General features: G+C 48.6%; 1 protein-coding gene across 3 annotated transcripts in view; it reads left to right on the forward strand.

The window, feature by feature from the left end:
- Nucleotides 1-17,761, forward strand: part of ADCY9 (adenylate cyclase 9) — a 124,223-nt gene extending 106,462 nt beyond the window's left edge. For all 3 annotated transcript variants that reach the window (XM_080830154.1, XM_080830155.1, XM_080830153.1), the window contains 4 exons: nucleotides 3,723-3,882; nucleotides 5,045-5,193; nucleotides 7,819-7,860; nucleotides 13,029-17,761. In XM_080830154.1, coding sequence (XP_080686280.1) covers nucleotides 3,723-3,882; nucleotides 5,045-5,193; nucleotides 7,819-7,860; nucleotides 13,029-14,217 — 1,540 coding nt within the window. In that variant the 3' untranslated portion in view covers nucleotides 14,218-17,761. The remainder of the gene's footprint in view (nucleotides 1-3,722; nucleotides 3,883-5,044; nucleotides 5,194-7,818; nucleotides 7,861-13,028) is intronic.
- Nucleotides 17,762-18,876: the final 1,115 nt, after the last annotated feature.

Consider the following 18,876-nt stretch of genomic DNA (forward strand, 5'->3'; position numbering starts at 1 on the left):
GCTCTGTTCCAGATTTTAGCCTTTAGCTCCCTCTGCTGGCTCCATAGTTAATGGCTGCACAGCCTGGCGGCAGCTCCGCAGACCCACCTCCCCACACCAGAGGCCTCCGCAAGCTCATTTCTGGTGACCCGGTCCTCTTTCCTTCCCTCCCCCAGCTCTGCTGCTCAGCGTCCTCTCTCACAGACCCCAGCCCTCCGCACAGGTGGGCACCTTCGTTGCCACAGGGTCAGTGTCCTTTGCAGCCCCTCAGCTGCCAACCAGTCCCAGGATCTCCCCCCTCAGAGACTTAAAAAAGAACAAATGGGAAGAGAGGGGGTGAGAAAGGGAAGAGAAACAGAATGGAAGCATACAGGGAGCCCATGATGGGTCAGCAGGTGCCCCTTCCAGATGTGCAAGCAAGACTTGAAACCCTCAGAAAGATTGTAGGTGTCCGTCTCCACGAGCTTGGGTCAGGCAGTGGTTTCTTAGCTATGACTGAAAAGCATGAGCGGCCAGAGAAAGAAGAGATAAGTTGTAAAGCTTCTCCCTTCCGAAGAGCACCTGTCCCTTCTCACACCAGAGTGAGACGGAGCCTGCAGGACGGGAGAGGAATGTGCAGTGGGCCTCCCAGGCCTGCTTTCTCCCTGTCTGTGGTAAGGTCTGATACCGAGAATGTAAGCTCAGGAATAGACCAGCAGCCCATTTAGAAGTGGACAGAAGGTCTGGCTAGACAGTGGGGACCCCTCAGGGAAGGTAGGCCCTCACGATCCACTCAGCCCAGCACCCAGGGAAGCTCACAGCTGCTCTGAGTACTTCTGATTAAGTGTGAATGCACAAGATACTCCATTCACATGCGCAACCCCCCACCCCCGTCTGCCTCCTGGACACCGTGCCCACCTCCTCTGTCCAGCCGTGTCCATCTCAACAGGCAGTCCTGCTGGTGATTGCCTCCGGAAGCTGGAGGTGAAACAGAAATGGGGAGAAGGGCACTGACCTCGAGTTTCTGCCTCCCTTCCCCAACACCCCAGAATAGGAAACAGCAGCCCTGGTCTGCCCTGTGGCTTCTGAATGCAGTCCCCCCTTCCCCTCCCCACTTTGAACTATATGGGTGGATTGCCCTCCCCTCGTTCCCCCACCCCTGCTCCCACTCCTGTGGCTCTTTGCAGAGGGTCTTTTCTAGTCGCCAGAGGCTTCACACTTGACCCCGGTGCCTCCTCCAGGTTGAGATAACTGCAGGTTGCGTCCTCACTGTTTACCCAAAATTCCTACCAGGATTGAGCTGCGTGGTGTACAGCATAGGTCTCCTTGTAACACAGCCTTCCCTACGGGTCTGCGCCTCGAGTCTCGGCTGTACCACCCTTGCTGAGCTGCTCGGGACCCCCTCTCAAATCAGCTCTGCTTCTGGGGAATCCAAACCAAGACATCTTCAGGCCCCTAGTTTGTCTTTTCCTTTTTAAAATCAGCCTTATTGTGATCTAATTCACATGCAGGAAATACACTCTTGTAAGTGTACAGTTCAGTGATTCCTAGTAAACCTGCAGAGTTGTGCAAACATCACCATGTAATTTTAGAACATTTCTATCACCCCAAAGAAAACCCGGCACCCCTGGGCAGTGAGTCTCCTCATGTCCACTCTCCCTGCTCTGGGTCCAGGTTTCCGTCTGACACAGGGCGTACAGCTAGATAAGACTCCGGCTCTCTCAGAGACTAGCATTGTCTCCGTACCTTTTTCAAAAGCCCTTTACACCGCTGTTCCCTGTTCCTTTGGACCCACTTCTGCAGAGTCTGGGCTAACCCCAGTCTGGAGACTGCAGAGCGCTCCAGGCCATGGAGACACGCACCCAGGTGTGTGCCGCCGTGTCACACCCACAGGCTCAGCCAGCGCCTTCCAAATGAGGTGGCAGCTGCTCCTGAGTGACCGCTGGTGTGACTCTGAAAGTTCACTTTGCCCAAATCATCAAAGCCTGGGAGGGGCCGGGAACGTGACAGAGCTCCCTGTCACCACACAGAGGGCATATGTAGGATCTCAGGTCAACAGGAATCTGTGGTGCAGAGTGCGCGGGCGCCCCAGGGGGCTGGTTCTGCAGCTGCCCCTCCTCCAGAGGCCTTCGTGATCTTGACTCGCAGTCCATCCCTTCACTCCCCTCACTTTGTGCTGAGTCCAGGCAGGTGTGAGAACAGTGGGTCTCATCCTCAGAGCTCTGCCATCCTAGAGACCTTTGTGGGGGCCTCCCAGCCCTGCCTTCTCCCTGTTGGAACTTGGCTTCCTCTGTCTCCTCATGGGGCTTATGTATTCTGCCTTTGAGCATATTTGTGGTTATTCTTGGAAGTATTCCCAGGACTCCATTATCCGTTAAGTGTCAGGAGGCCAGAACCATCCAGGCCCTGAAAGGGTCAGACAGGGCCTGGTTCCATGTGGAAAATGGCTGAGATCCGCGGTTTCCTCCTGGTGATCACGCATTTGTAGCCAGTGGTCGCTGCACTGCGAGTGTCGAGGACAGAAGGTGCAGGCACCTGGGTGCGTGGTGACCACCCTTGAGGGGAACTTGTGCTGTTGAAACTCAGTGGCAGCTCCTGTCACTTCCAGAGGTGGGGACAGTGTGCCTGTCCCTTCTCCCCCTGCCTGGGGGCCTGGTTTCAGAGAGGGTCTGTGTGCCTGGGTCTCTGCCCAGCTGAACCACGGTACCCCTTCTTCCACCTCTTGCTGCTGGCATCCAGTTACTGGCCCCTGCTGACCCCAGGGCCCCTCACTTAGCCACACTGTTCTTCCTTCTGAACAGCGCTTCTCAGCCCCACGCACTTCTTCCCCCTTCTTTATGATAATTATTTTGTGATAGCCACATGATGATCCTGAAATACAGCCTACTTACACACATGATTTCAGGAGTCGATGAAATGCTGTCACTCCCAGTGTGAAGGAGAGAGAGCAAGAGAGCAATTTAAAATAAAATCTGTAGTGCTTCACCTCATTTTTGCCAGGACACCACCACTGGGGAATCATAACAGAGTCGTCAGCTTTGTCCTCATGTGCACGGTTGCACAAATGAGACGGCTCCAGATGAGGACCACTTGCGGTGTGTGGGCTTGGTGGCACAAGCGCTGGGTTGCCGCCCGTGGCATGATTTCTGAAATGCTGAGTGAGCCTTGCTGAGGCCCCAAAGCAAAGGGCACTTCACATAGTGGTTCGTTCCTGGAAGATCAGTGTGTGTTAGCAGCATCGAGACACAACAAGACTCTGGACTGAGGTCATTGGCAGCAGGGCTCGCTCATCTGTGGTTGTCTAGAGGGCATGTGGCTGTCCTGTGTGTCTCGGTGCGCACCGCCCCCATCCCTGGCTCCTGCTCACCAGGAGCTGGCCCCACCCCTCAGTCCCTGTGACAACCAAAAGGCCCTGCCAGATTCCCAGATGCCTCCAAAGGGCCTCAGCAGCCTGTGACAGCAAGAGTGACCTCTGAGGGGCCTGGTAACATATGCGTGCCCAGTTCTCACATCTACTTTGAGACCCGCAGAAGCTCATGCTTGGCTTTGTACAAACACGTGTTGTCAGTATGCAGCAGATGACCTTAAAGTAAGGTATGATGAGCCGAGCAAGTCCCACTTACTTGCTGCTGACCTAAAGTGGGGCGGGGGGCTCCACCGGCGTCCACATAGGTGAGACTTGGTGGGTCTCCCGCCCTCAACTTCCCCAGCAGGCTGACCTGTCCACAGACACCCCATTTCTCCTTTCTCCCTCCTCATCCCAGGATGGTGTTTTTCCTGGAGGACGTGATGGCTTGTACAAAGCGCCTGCTGGAGTGGATAGCTGGCTGGCTCCCACGCCATTTCATTGGGGCCGTCCTGGTGTCACTCCCTGCTCTTGCGGTCTATTCACACGTCACCTCTGAATTTGAGACAAACATACACGTGAGTAAAGGCCCAGTGACTTTGTTTCTGGGCTCTTCAGGACTCCCTCATCTTTTTTTTTTTTTTTTTAATAGGCTTGATGACTTGGGACAATTTAAATATAGGCCTTTAAAGAGGTACAAATTCTTTGTCACCACCTTGAGCTTGTCTTCTTAAAAGTCTTGCCTGAGACAGAGGAGTAGGCAGGGAGGGTAGCACGCGACCTGTCTAGACGCTCAAACCCATCACTGACCACGGTCAGGGAGAGGTGGGTACGATGCTGCCCTGCCCAGCTCCCATGTGCCCTCTCCAGCCTCACCTGCTGCTCACCGAGCTCCAAACCAGGTATCTTCCCGTGCATTTTACAAAGCAGCGTCTGCCCCATGTTTCCAGACAAGATACGGTGCTTACCTATCGAGCTGGCACAGCTAGGTGACTGGCATCTGGGCCAGCTGCTGTTGATCAGGGAAGGAGATTCCAAGTTAAACCCCACAAAGACTGAATTAATGCCCTTGTTGGAAAGTTCTGTTTTTGGTGAAAGTGAGTGTAACATGAGCTGCCAGGCAGGCTGACTGCATTTGATACTTTAACACCAAGTGACATTTCCGTGGGCAGGTAGCAGGATGCCTGAAGGAAGGCTTTGTAAAGGTGACCACTTCCACGGTGGCGGCGTTGAGATAGGTGGTCTACCTTCCCTCTCCTCTGGAATGACGTGCGCAGTCTGCACACATCTGGAGGAGAGTTTTAGTGCCAGCGCGAGCTTGCCGCCTAAAGCCCTGGGTGATTAACCCAATGATTTATGATCCGTCCCTGAAACGGCCAGATACTTTGCGATATCCATGGTATTTTCATATCGAAAGAAAGATAAGTGAGGGGCACCTGGGTGGCTCAGTGGGTTAAAGCCTCTGCCTTCGGCTCAGGTCATGATCCCAGGGTCCTGGGATCGAGCCCCACATTGGGCTCTCTGCTCAACAGGGAGCCTGCTCTCCCCCCCCCCATCTCTCTCTCTGCCTGCCTCTGATCTCTGTCTGTCAAATAAATAAATAAATAATCATTAAAAAAAAAAAAAGGAAAGATAAGTGAGTGAATCTTCTGATGTCAGCATGCTCAGCTGGAAGTGAGGCACGGAGCCCGCACGGCGAGGGCGGGATGGGTCACTAACTGCGCCGGCCCCTCGTTGTAGGTCACCGTGTTCATGGGTTCAGCCGTCCTGATCACCGTCGTGCACTACTGTAACTTCTGCCAGCTCAGCTCCTGGATGAGGTCCTCCTTAGCCACAGTCGTTGGGGCGGGGCCCCTGCTCCTGCTCTGCATCTCCCTGTGCCCCGACAGGTAGGTCCGCCACTGTGCTCTGCATCTGTTGCCCTCGCTGGCTGGGACACCTTTCCTGACCTCGCTTGTTTTTCACATCTGTGCCAATGCCCTCTCCCTCTGCCCTCCCAGATACTGTCACAACATGACGTAACTTTCAACATACACAATGCCAGCATCCTCATGAAAAGTCCGAAGACTAATATGCAAAAGAAAAAAAAAGAAAATAGTTTTTCATGACATAATATGTATTTGCATATAGACATCCCCGGGTGACCCCTGCCTGGGACTTGGTACAGTAGACTCGGTGCTTGAACTTACTTATGACAGAGAAGTAGGACCAGAAGCCGTTTCATACGAGATGATCAAGAAAGTGAAGGAGTAGAGGTATAGGGAGATCCAAGAAGGCAAAGAGGAAGCTGGTTCTAACCTCATTTGAGTAAGGGTAATACAGCCAGACAGTTTGCAGGTTGCTAAAGGAGAGGAAGTGAGGAGGTAAGGCTCTCGGTAGTGGCCTGGGCCTTATTTATGAATACTGACTCACTGTTGTGACATGTGTGGCATGATGTGAAACGGAGTAATGACTAGTCACTGGAAATCTTTTATCTTGAAGTCGTTGAAGAACACTTTCAGTCTCTGGTATTCAGATAGCCTTCAAAACCTTATCACTGGGAGATGCCAAGGCATAGACGGGATGGCATGGGAGAAGCAGGGGTCTGTGGGAAAGGCCCCAAGGGACAGGAGCGGTTCTTACTATCATGCTACAAAAAATGAAAATATATAGGATGACTGTGGTATGTGCTATATTTAAAACATCCTAAATATTGGACCTTTTTTTGGTAATTACTTAAAAAAACATTTTACTATTAGAACATGTTAACTGCTTTTTTATAATTACCATGGGTTTAGGCTAGTGGGATATTTCAGAGTGACACAGGGCATTCCCTCATTGTGCCTTGCAGGACATCGAACATTCCTGGCTCCTCAAACTATTATGACAACCAGAAGGAGCCCCAACATTTTCAAAATGCCCCCAAGAATGGCATTACTGTTGCTGAGAACCATTGCTTTATTAAGTTCAGAAGTAGAAGATGATCCAGTTTGTCACGGTATCAAATATTAAACCCTCATAGTGTATCTTTGGGTATTTCCAAAGCAGCAGTTGGTAATGGACAAAGTAAGCATCCTTCTCCTCAATTAGATGTAATAAAATAATGATAACATCAAAGACATTCAAGTTTTATGCAAATTAAGATCAGAAGGGAATTTTAAGCAGAACTGTCATTCAGCAATTGAAAGGAAAAACTTGAATGAATAGTTAAATTACTTTAAGCAGAACAAAGCATACATTTCCCTTCCTGAAGGTATGGCCATCTGGAATTAGGGTCATTATGAGGCTCTTTCCCAAGAGCAAGGGATTCATTAGTCTGCCTTTTAACCTTTTAAAAGAACCATGACAGATATCCCTCAGCCACTCACAGTGTCATTCAGTCACTGGTGTGGGGGTTTTCCACATGGATCTGGAGGGACCAGAGTGACGAGGGACCAATTCTGTCACCTTTGCCCAGAATTCAAAGAGCGGGTCTTGGGCTGCAGCTGAATCTCCCCTTCACATAATACTTCTCCCTGCTCACAGAATCCTTTGAGCCCACCCACCCTGCTGTCCCTGCTGAGCCTCCCAGGGTAGGAAGCATGGAGAGGGATGAACACAAACACAGAGAGGCCCCCTGTGTAGGGGAGGGGACTTCCGAGAACCAGGCAAGCCTCGCAGAGGGACCTGGAAATAAAAGAAGGGCTGCACACACTTGGAGAGGAACAGTGTCACAGTCATGCCCGGGCAGGGAGAGAGAACGCATACGGCCTCAGAACAGCGTCGGTGCTGTAGCTCTTGCTTTCTCCCCTTTCCCATGAAGTCATCTAACACCCCCTGTGATGCTAAAAGCCTCTCTGAGCCATCCCCTCACCTCCGCTGCCCAGGGGAGCTGCTTGCAGAAGCTTTGTAAGGTCCCCCTTTGCAATGAGCGGGGCAGATGGATCTAGTAGACCGGGAAGTGTCGGGGCATGAGGCCAACTTACTGATCTGGGAGGATGCTGGGTGCAAGAGGACCCTAGAAGAAGCCGTGAGGTGTGTGGGAAGGGTACTGCATGTCACGTGTCCTGCCCCGACACCGAGAGAGTTCTTTATTGTGTGTGGTTTCCATGCCCCAGAATGGGGATTCGATTGCTTTGGGCACACGAGGAGCAAAGTCCGGCCTCTCAGGTCAGCCAGCGTCTCTAGCAGTTCCTTTCTAAATCAGTCCTGTCAGTGGGCATCGCTGTTGATCACGAGTGGTTTCTAGCCTGCGGGACTGCGTGGGGAAGTCCTCATGTCACGCGAATGCCTTCAAGACTTCTTGTTTGGTTTTGCTCTCTGGAGATGGTGCCTCCCTCCCTGATACGAGGTCCTGTTGATTGCATCACTCTCTCTGCTCTGATTTTTAATTCACACAGGATATCAAATTATAATAAGGAATTAACTATCCTTAGTTGTCTGACTTGATCTTCACGTTAAAAAAAAAGGAAATTGTTTTTTAAATTCTACTGTATCGTTTTATTTAACTCCTTCTTTGCTTTTTATAATAATATTTTTCTGCATTTTAATTTCAGTTCCATAGTAATTTCACACCTTGATGCAGGACAGAATTTCAGGTAAGCTTTTAACTTCATGCCTGTATCTGAACAAACAAGAGTGATTGTATGAGCACTGTGTCCTTCTCAGCTTCCTAAAAAGCATTTGTATCTTGAATAAAAAGAATTCTATGTAATTCTTAAAAGAATAAGTGGAAAATACCTACTTGTTGAAATACCAGCTCATAGTTACAATACCTTATTGAGAAAATGAATGGTGGTTAAGAACGTACTAGATTAGGCTGAATTTCATATACGACATCAGCATGTTATGCAGGAAATATCTCAAGTCTAAGAAAGTACTTATTTTAATTCCCTAAAATATTTTGAAATTACTAACTAGAAATTTGAAATAATAAATGCTAGACCCTTGCTTTACTGTAAACATCAAACTAAAATTTATATAAGCTGAGGAGTCAGAAATAAACATTAAATTATATAAAACTGTATATAAATCTAGAAAAAACGGAATTAGTTTGCAGGCCTCTAAAACAGAGACAACTTTCCAGTCTTACAAACAATAAATAGAACCACGCACGCACAAAAGTAAAAGACTGATCGACACATTGGTGGGGGGTGTGGGGAATCCAAGCGGCGGAGAAGAGCACCTGTGGCCATTACACGAAGAGCTGATCAAGACCTGCATAAATAAAGGGGAAAAAAAAAAAACCAACAAAACTGACAAGAGATAGTATAGGGAGAAGCTAAATATGTTATTACTGAAGTCATTGCACATTTAAATTACTAAAAAATCCTTTTGGTCTTTTACCTTCAAGATGTTAGATTGTGATTACCTGGCACAGGCAAGGGCTGGTGCGTTCATCCCGGGTGGGGATTTATTTTGTTAAGCTGCCGGGCACTTATAGCATGTGGCTTATTTCTCACAATAACTTGACACATTAGGTGACTTAGTCCCCATGTTCCAGATGAGGAAGCTGAAGTTCAGAGAAGTTAAGGAAGCTGTCTGTGGTCACACAGCCAGTGATCGGCAGGGTTTAAACCCTGGCCTCCCTCACTGCCAGGCCACGCTCTTTCTACCAGGCCTCAGTACTTTTCAGAATGGCACATAGTTTTGAAAAGTAATTTGATGATCTGCAAAAGTGTTCATAGTCTTTGACCTAATAATTCTATTTTTGCTTCTCTACCGAGGGGATAATTCAGCATATGATAAAGACCACCTGCCCCGAAATACTGATCACAATGAAAGATACTGATGAACTGAAAGTTCATCAGCAACTTCAGTTGCCAATAAGAAGAAATGAATTAAATTGTGGTCAGATGCTTAAATATTACCGCTGTTACGATGCAGGGATAAGAAAAATACTTCTCATGTGAAATTGTGTTTGTCTTGGAGCTAGGCAGTTCATTATATAGGTGGAAAAAATGTAAGATATGTCATAGTTATGATCTGGAAAAGAGTGATGAATGACTTTTTTTCTGTTTCTACAATTAAAAAATTAAATCTCTGTGGACACATAGACACTGGGAAGGAGATTTAAAGTATGGAACAAAGGCAGAATGCAAATATGTTTCTATGATGATCACAACTGTAGTATTTAAAATAAAACACTTGGCTTTTTTTTTAAAGTAAACTTTCTTATTGACGAATATATAACTTGTGCGCAGGTATAAGAACACAGCTCAATGAACTTTCACAAGTGAGCACACCCCATTAACTGCCACTCGGACCAAGAAAATAGGGTATACCAGTACCCGAGAAGTACCCTCTGTGTCCCAGCGTGGTGACTTCCCCAGCCTCACATCTGTAGGCACAGATTTTAAGTGGCACTGAAATACACCAAAATGTTAACAAATTCCATGTTAAGCTTGGTTAACTAAGGTTAGGACTGTAAATGATCTTTGTTTTCTGTTTTAATCCCTCTTTTCCATGATTATGAATTATACTATATTTTATTCTAACTTCCAATTATGACTTAATGTCCACCTGTCAAGTCATAAATTGACTCTTGCATTTAGTCCCATAAAGTTCCTCTTTTTGGAACTCACCTTTGCTATTTGAATTTAGGAATGAGACCACCATCTTTGTTCCTTCTGTAGTGGAAAGAGAAATACCGGTTATTGATGGGAAGTGATTCTCTTTCCTACTTGTTCCAGATCTCTGTTGTGTGGCAGCCCCTTGGCACTAAGTGTAAATCTGTATATTAGGATTCCCCTTTTAAACAAGATGAAAACAGACACCACAGTCTGTTTCCCTTTCTGTCTCACACTGGCCTATGTTCCATAATTCCCCTCCTCTGTCCAGAGGATCTGGCCTGTTCCCCTCTCCAGAGTCAGGCCATGCTGCAGTGAGGAAAGCAGGAGCAGCAGCCTGCTTGGGGAAAGCCAGACACATCACCCATTTCTGCCACAGGGCTGCAAAGTCTGATTGGACTGTTAAGATGATGTTAAGCCCTGGTGATGTCTACCCATAAAGGGGGTGGTTCCTTAATGTTACCACTTTGGAGAAATAGAAAGAAAGGTCCCTCCTCACCCAACAAGATGGGCTCACCCGAGAGAAGACTTAGTGCCTCCTCTTGCTGATCCTTTCCCTACTCTCAAGTGAGTTAGAAGGCATGTGGGGCTGGACAGAAATCTGTTTCAGTCATCTAGAATAGTTACTTGTTTAGTACTTGAGGTCCGTGATATATATTGCCATTTGATTCAATGACAGAAGAACAAGTAAGTGTGCTGTGTCTTACTGTATGGAGGCATTTTTTGGTTCCTAGCTCACAGGGGACGAGTTATGGGATTTATGGCAGGGGTCCCAAAGACCACCCCTAGAACTGGAATTTCGCTAGGATTCAGGACTCTACACAGAGTCGTATTCATGGCTGTGATTTGTCACAGAGGACACAAAGCAAAATTGGCAGCGAATAAAAAGTACATGAGGTAGCATCCAGAGGAAACCGGTTGCCAGCTTTCGAGAGTCCTGTCCCCGTGGCGTAGTCCGGGATGCTCTGAATTCCTCCAGCAGTGAGCTTGAACAGTGCAGGTGACATGGTGTCCACCGGGGAGCCCATCAGACAGACTCCATACCCAGGGTTTTTATTAGAGGCCGGTCACATAGGCATCTCTGCTGCAGGGACCAAAATTCCAGATGCTCAGAAGGAAGGCACACTCTAGACACAGTGGGAACCTGCCTCCCCAGACCCAGGATCCTGAGGCCAGCCTCAGGCACTCTCGCCAGTAGGCCTTTCTCTGGATGGCAGCCTCAGACCTGCTATGTTAATAACTCTTTTCTGCACAGAATCTGAGGCCAATAGGGACTTAGCAATACTCTAGCCCATCTTCAGTTTACATGTGAGGAAGTCGAGACCTAGAAATCAGGGTTCCAGAACTCTGCAGTGGTCCAGCTGGGACAGAGTCCTGGGATTCTTACTCCAAGGCCTGGGCTTTGTGACTGTACTTCATAGAGGACCATTATGGCCAGATTGGTCAAGTTCATTGTTTTTTATAATGTCCTTAAGTCACAGGCAACAGGAAAACTTATTAAACGCTCTGATTACAGAATTGAGTTTTCGGTGCCATGGAGATATCGAAACCGAGGACCCATCCATTTTATATATAATTTATACAGTGACTCGACCCATTGCCACATAAAATCTAGAAGCCCATTCTGTGTGCTTTAGAAGCATATCAGGGCCCAGAATTTATATGAACAGAGCAGTCACAGTTTTGTAAACAGAAGAAAGACAAGAAGGAAACCCAACGCTCGTTAACAGTGATGGCCTCTGGATGGTCAATAGTGGAGGGAACTTTTCTTCTTTCTACATTTTCCCCTAAATTTCTTCTGATGAAAATGTAGTACTATTGAGTGGAGAAATTAGCTCCAAAAAAGAAGCTTTCCAAGGGACTGCGTTTGTGCTAATCTTCAGTCACTGCTGTTGCTGGTCAGCACTGTCCAACTCTGGAAAGGCCCTCCTACCCCCCAGAAGTAGGCTGTTACTGGAGGGAACAGAAATGAGAGGGGCAATGTGCAAATTTTTACTGGAATCATGAATGTGCAGTAGTTGACGTGACTCAGCATTTCCAACTCTGGTAGTTTATCCCCCAGACCGACTCCCTTCTATGCACAGGGTCATCACAGTGGCGTTCCCTGGGGGTGAGGGATGGGCACAGCCCAAACGCCCAGGGTTGGAACCTGATTGTTACAGTACATGCATGTATTAGAATTTCTTGCAACCCACAAGAAAACCACAACTTTCCCACAGGAAAGATACTTATTTTATACTACTGTTTATGCTGTTTGAATTTCTCACAAGGTGCTACTCTTTATACATATTGGGGCACCTGGGTGGCTCAGTCAGTTAAGCATCCGACTCTTGATCTCAGCTCAGGTCTTGATCTCAGGGTTGTGAGTTCAAGTCCCGCATGGAACTCCATGCTGGGTCCGGAGTCTACTTTAAAAAAAAAAAAAAAAAGTACACCTTTTATTTGTAAAAATGTTAACATTGTCTTAAATGACTTTGACAAAACAAAACTAAGCTACCAGAGGGTAATGGTACATTCATGGACTTTTATACAAGTAGACAATTGAGAACTTACACTAATTCTTTGTAAAATTACACATCTTTCAGAGCTAAACTTGGATTAGAAATCTAAAAAGTGAGTGTGTCAGAGAATGTTAAGTTTCTTGGATATGATGATGGCAGTGTGGTTACATAGGGTCATGTCCTTCTTCTGAGGAGATAGGGACTGAAATATTCAGGATCTAAGTGTCATGATGTCATAATGTTCAGCAGGAAAGCTGTGTGTGCACGTGTGTGTGCTGACAGAGGGAAAGAGCAAAGCAGCCAAATGTCAGCCATTGTTGAATCCAGGAGAAGGGTGTACAAATGTATTACTAGTCTCTTAACTTTCCTATAGTGTTCCGAATTTTCGAAATAGAAAGTTGTTGGAAATGAAAAGATTTTTAAAATCAAAGAGCTAACAGCTCCTGAAAAAGCAGTCACCGAGTAGTTACTTAGAAATCAGTTACAAAAATCAGTCTTATTGCGGCACCCCTTCAGCCAGCCAAACGGCATCGGGTAGCTTTGCGGCTGCAGGTCACTGACAAGTTGAACTCCACAGAACTTGGTGCAGAGGCTAGGTAGCTGGTCTGTTCACAACCTGCAAGCCCTGAGCAGCAACCTCTTCCTTAAAAGATGCACTTAAGAAGGTACGTCCTTTCTCTTCTCTTTGCTCTCCAGTTCTGAGGGGAATCCGTGCAATAGTTCCTTGCCGCATGATGGCGGAACAGCCAGCCTGATTGGCCAGGAGGTGGTTCTGGTCTTCTTTCTCCTGCTCTTGTTGGTCTGGTTCCTGAATCGAGAATTCGAGGTCAGCTACCGCCTGCACTACCATGGGGACGTGGAGGCAGACCTTCACCGCACCAAGATCCAGAGCATGAGGGACCAAGCCGACTGGCTGCTAAGGAACATCATCCCCTACCACGTGGCTGAGCAGCTGAAGGTCTCCCAGACCTACTCCAAGAACCACGACAGTGGAGGCGTCATCTTCGCCAGCATCGTCAACTTCAGTGAGTTCTACGAGGAGAACTACGAGGGGGGCAAGGAGTGCTACCGGGTCCTTAACGAGCTTATTGGGGACTTCGACGAGCTCCTGAGCAGGCCAGGCTACAGCAGCATCGAGAAGATCAAGACCATCGGGGCCACGTACATGGCTGCATCGGGACTGAACGGCGCCCAGTGCCAGGACGGTGGCCACCCGCAGGAGCACCTGCAGGTCCTGTTCGAGTTTGCCAAGGAGATGATGCGCGTGGTGGACGACTTCAACAGCAACATGCTGTGGTTCAACTTCAAGCTCAGGGTCGGCTTCAACCATGGGCCGCTCACAGCAGGGGTCATCGGCACCACCAAGCTGCTCTATGACATCTGGGGCGACACCGTCAACATCGCCAGCAGGATGGACAGCACGGGGGTGGAGTGCCGCATCCAGGTGAGTGAGGAGAGCTACCGCGTCCTGAGCAAGATGGGCTACGACTTCGACTACCGGGGGACAGTGAATGTGAAGGGCAAGGGCCAGATGAAGACCTACTTGTACCCAAAGTGCATGGACAGCGGGGCCGTGCCGCAGCACCAGCTGTCCATCTCCCCGGACATCCGAGTCCAGGTGGACGGCAGCATTGGGCGGTCTCCCACGGACGAGATCGCCAACCTGGTGCCTTCTGTACAGAATGCGGACAAGACGTCTCTGGGTTCCGAAAACAACATGCAGGCCAAGGACGCTCACCTGTCCTCTAAGAGGCCGTGGAAGGAGCCCGTCAAACCCGAAGAGAGGTCTCGATTTGGCAAAGCCATAGAGAAAAGCGACTGTGAAGAAGTGGGCGTGGAAGAAGCCAGCGAACTCACCAGGCTCAACGTTTCCAAGAGCGTGTGACGCAGCGCCCGTCGCTGCCGCGGTGCTCTGTTCCTCGAAACACGATCGAGTTTGTATTTGCCTGCTGGGTGTCCCGAGCACCACAGCCTCCGTCGCCAGGCGCAGCGCCGCATGGTCGTTGCCCTGACGTCTGCGTGCGCCACGCACATCCGTCTCTCTGCTTTTTCTCCCCGGAGCCCCATCCCCTGGGTGTGACCGTAGGCAGCGTGGAGAACAAGTGCCTTCAGGGCCTGACCGCGGCCTCGCGTCTGGGGACAGAGGCGGCCCGTGGAGATCGTGGCATGGGGTATTGCTGGACTTTTTAAATGAAAGCTGTGGTTAAGATATCATTTTATTGCTTTTTCTCACAAGGCAGTTTGGGTTTTTGTTTTGTTTTTGTTTTGTTTTTGCTAGTACAATGTTTTTGCGTTTTTTGCCTGTATACATGCTAGTGTTTTCCAGTGACCTGACCTTTCTGTGTAAACATGTACACGCACACACTTTCATTCATGAATCTGAGATCAAGTGCCAGTAACTCACTGTGAGGGGAGGTGGGGGGCCGTGGGCTACAAGCAGCCGCCAGCCAGGATGGCCAACGCCCCCCGCCCCCCCCGCCTGCGCCTTCCAGAGCACCTGGGGCCTCGGGCTGTCGGGCTTCCTCCCCGTGCAGGCCAAGACTGCAGATGCTAGCCAGTAGCAGAGCTCGTGATCCCAGGCCCCAGGTATTTAGAAGCCGTGTTTCATTCTGCCCCCGACACCGAGGGATCTTCCAACTGGGAGTGAAGGGGTTTGTCTTTGAAGCTGAATCCTCGGAGAGGGAAACTCAAAATAAACATCTGAGGGTTGCATTTATTTATTTATTTATTTATCAGGGAATGTGTGTCTTGGGGGAGGAGCAGCCAGGTCCTTCCTGCGAAGGGACATAGGCTGGGTTGAGGGGAGGGGGTCTGCAGGGGGCACAGCGGAAGAATGAGAAGATGTCTGTTAGTGCTTTGGCCGCTCTGGGCCACCACCCCACACAGGGGCTGAGCAAGGCTTGACCGGGCCTGGCCAGCGTGCCCTGGGATGGCCCTGGGATGGAGATGCTCTCAGCCGTGGTTCTGAAACCTTATGGGCACTGCCACTTCTGTCCCGTGGGCTGCAGATCTGTGCCCTCGGGGCCTCCCCACTGCAGGGATTGAGGCAGAGGCCTGCCCCACACGAGGCAGGAGGTCTGGGCCAAGCGCAGTGGTGGGCAGGCAGTGCCAGTGGCTTTGACTTGTACACACCCGAGAAGTTCCTCATCCTTTCCTGCTCTTGGCTTGTGCAGGGCCTGTGTGCAGCAGTCTTGAACCTGGTGAATCCCAGCCCTCTTTAGCTGGCCTTCTCTTGCTGTGTGTAGAGACAGAATCAGCCGCACGCACATGAGGTGTCGAGGCAGGGCAAGTAGAAAAAACCTAAGGGAAATCACTTGTGGCTATTTGTTGCCGATCCTGCCTGTGAGGACGTTTGGCCACATTGAGTCCGGAGCGTACATGGAGTTGAACTCAGGCCCGTGTTGCCCTGTCATCGGCATAGTTACTTTCAAGGTGACTCGAGCATATGGTTCACAGGATAGTTTGAGAACTAGCTCCTTCTCTGTTTAAGGTCTTCACCGGCATACCCTGTGCATTTTCTTTTCGCTGCTAAATCTCTGTATGATGTCACATCTACATCAAGTTGCATTATCAGTCTCCCCCCTCCCCAAATTCATCTAGAATCTGCCATTTCGGGATCAGGAAATATGGATTCTGATGGGCCAGCTGCCCGGGGCGGGGGAACACACATGGAGTGGCCTCCCGACAATGCAGCCATAGCCAGGATCTTGACGTCCCAGGGAGTCGAGGCATTCTCAGTAACTAAGATCTTCCTTCAGGCTTTACTGTCAGTTTGTTGGTCTTCCAATGCTGGAGGAAGGATGGTGTGACAATACCTCTTGCTTCTAAAGAATGTATTCTTCTAAGATACCGCAGAGTTTTTATTTTTATTTTTATTTTAAAACACTGCCCGACACCGTCCTTGTCCATAGGGACTGTGGGCGTGTTAGGGGCTTCTCCCATCAGTGTTAAGGCATGTACTGACTGGAGTGTGGGGCTCTCCTTCTGCCCTCTGCCCTCAGGCTCTGTAGCTCTGGCAGTGATGGGGCCAGGCGGTTGCCAACGGGCCGCCTGAGTCTCTGCCGTTCCACAAGGTCCGTCTCTGCACATGCTTCCTCCCCTGCACATCCTCTTTTCCCTTCCCTTCCTGCAAAAGTGTTTGTGATTCCTGACCCTGGGAAGCTGCGGACCTCAGGGAGAGGGTCTGAATGCCTGTTGATCTGGTCCAGCAGTGTGCACATCGGAGCCTTCGATGGTTGGCTCACCCAGAATTCCAAACTGTCTTTAACAAAACAAAACAAAATAAAACAACACAACACCCCGAGCCTTCCTAAATCACCAGTACAGATGTTCTCGCTGAGCCACTGCGTGGCTTGGGTCCTTCCCAGTTCCCTGCCCCGAAGCATACCTCAACGCAGGACCACAGAACCTGTGCCGCGGAAATGCCGTGCCTCCAGCTCCGCTGGCCCTGAACAGAGTCCCTGAGGACAGGCCCCTGAGCAGTGGTTCAAGTGCTAGCAGTACGACGGACGTGCTTTTCCCAGAGGCAATACCTCTTACAAACTTAGGTCAGGAAGCAATACTTCAGAACTGAATGTGTGTAAATAGTCGCTTTGAGTTGCAATTGCTGTCCTCTTCTTGGCCCCAAGTCAGATCGAATTATACACACGTATATATACACATATATGTATATGTATATGTATATGTATATGTATATATAAACAAGCACACCTAATTTTATCCAGTGCAAACAAATGTAGAGCATCAGTTATGAAGCCCTTAAGTAGCTTGAAGAGTCACACCGATTATGCAACACCTGCACGCGACTCCATTAACACTGACTGCTCTCGAAGGCAGCACCTGCGCATTTGCACACGACACTGAGAGCCAGAGGGCCGCGTGCTTGCCGCCACGTGGACTGTAACAATGTGTAGTTTCCAAAGATCTGTCTGCGTCTGCATTTCTAGATTTTTGAGGTAAGCTTTTTTGGCTGGTTGTTTCAGAAAATCACATCATGCCTAGAACCTGAAATTAAATTAGCGAGAACCAACTGTTTGCATTTTCCATCTTTTCTTCACTCTGCTCTTTTTAAACTGTTAATTCTAATTATTTCAGAATGCATCCACTCAAGAAATGGATATTAAAGTATTCTAAAATCTAAATATTTGATGCCTGGTATTTCCTCGTTGAAAAGATCAGTTAGCACTTCAGAAATTAGGGCATTCCTTATTCCCTGCGATTTGTGGCTGGAAATAAGAAGATTTGCCTTTCTTTCACATTATGACTTTAAAAACAAGATGACTAAAAAAAAAAAAAACCAACAAAACAATCCTATTTATGTATGTGGTTTCTTTTTGTCTAATGGACATATTTGCTACAGTTAACTTCGGTTGAAAAATTTTATTTTTATATGGAACTTTAACAAAAATAAAAAGCAGGTCGCAGGACAAGTTTGGCTTGCAACGATATCCCTATTTTATTAGGCCTTCTATATAGTTTTTCCTGCAAGATCTTAGGGGAAGGAATTGACCAAGAAAATGAAGGCGGTTTTCTGAAAGGACACAGCTACACAGCCTGTCCTCTCAAAGTTCCTGGGGGTGTCCACATCAGGGGAAGTCACACACCCATCTCAGGATCCATTTAAAGTCTTAGAGCCTCTTCCCAGAAACCATACATGCCGTTTGTACACATCCCGGGCGTTCACAACACCTCCAGATCTGAAGTAAAACTGTAGAGCTGTTGGGGTGTAGAGCCTTCTCCCCAGTGAAGTCTTTCCTGGTGACTGCACTATTCGTCAGCAACTTCGGAGCACAGGATCCTCTTGAAGACTCAGCAGAGGGAGGTGAAGATATGGTCCCCCAGTCCTTGTTCATCCCCTAAAGAGGGATCAAGCTTTTGGTTGTTCTCTGCTGGAACCTGGCGCCTCTGAGGGCACTACTGGTTGATGTGGGTGTCCTTCCCTCCCACGTCCTAGGAACCTTTCTGGAGGTTAGGGAGTCATGGTCTGTGCTGCACTGAAGGTCATGTGAGAAGGTGGGTCTCTACTAGAAGGGGTACCCCGGGGACTTTTGAAGACTTGGCAGTCGTGAAAGACTTTTGCAGTAAGACTCAGAACTTAGCTTTTGTGATTTCTCTCTTGCATGTGGTTACTTTTCTCTTCTGTGGGAAATCTCCTTGTGGCCACCTGGAATAGATCCCGAGGGCCAGGTAAAGGAAGCTAAGTGGGGAAGAGATAGGTAAGAGGAAGCGATTAAGAGAGGTACACACTTGAACACCCTATACATGTAAATTAAAGTTCTCCGCAAGTGTCTATTTTTATATAGTTCCTACGTGAAAATTATTATTTTTAATTACATGAGTCCAAAGAGTTGTCACTATATATTAGAGTAACATAAGTTTGGGGAATTCTCCCTGTTCCTGTTGGGCCTGGACGCCAGAAGGAGAAGCAAATTAAGTGGTTGTGTATCAAGAGCCAAGCACCTCCTGAAATCTCAGTCATTGAAAACAGTAGATCTTGACCTTTCTTGACTCACAGAGCCTTTGATAATTTGATGACAGTTGTGTC

The sequence above is a fragment of the Martes martes genome (assembly GCF_963455335.1).
Source record: "Martes martes genome assembly, chromosome: 18".
NCBI classification, from domain to species: domain Eukaryota; kingdom Metazoa; phylum Chordata; class Mammalia; order Carnivora; family Mustelidae; genus Martes; species Martes martes.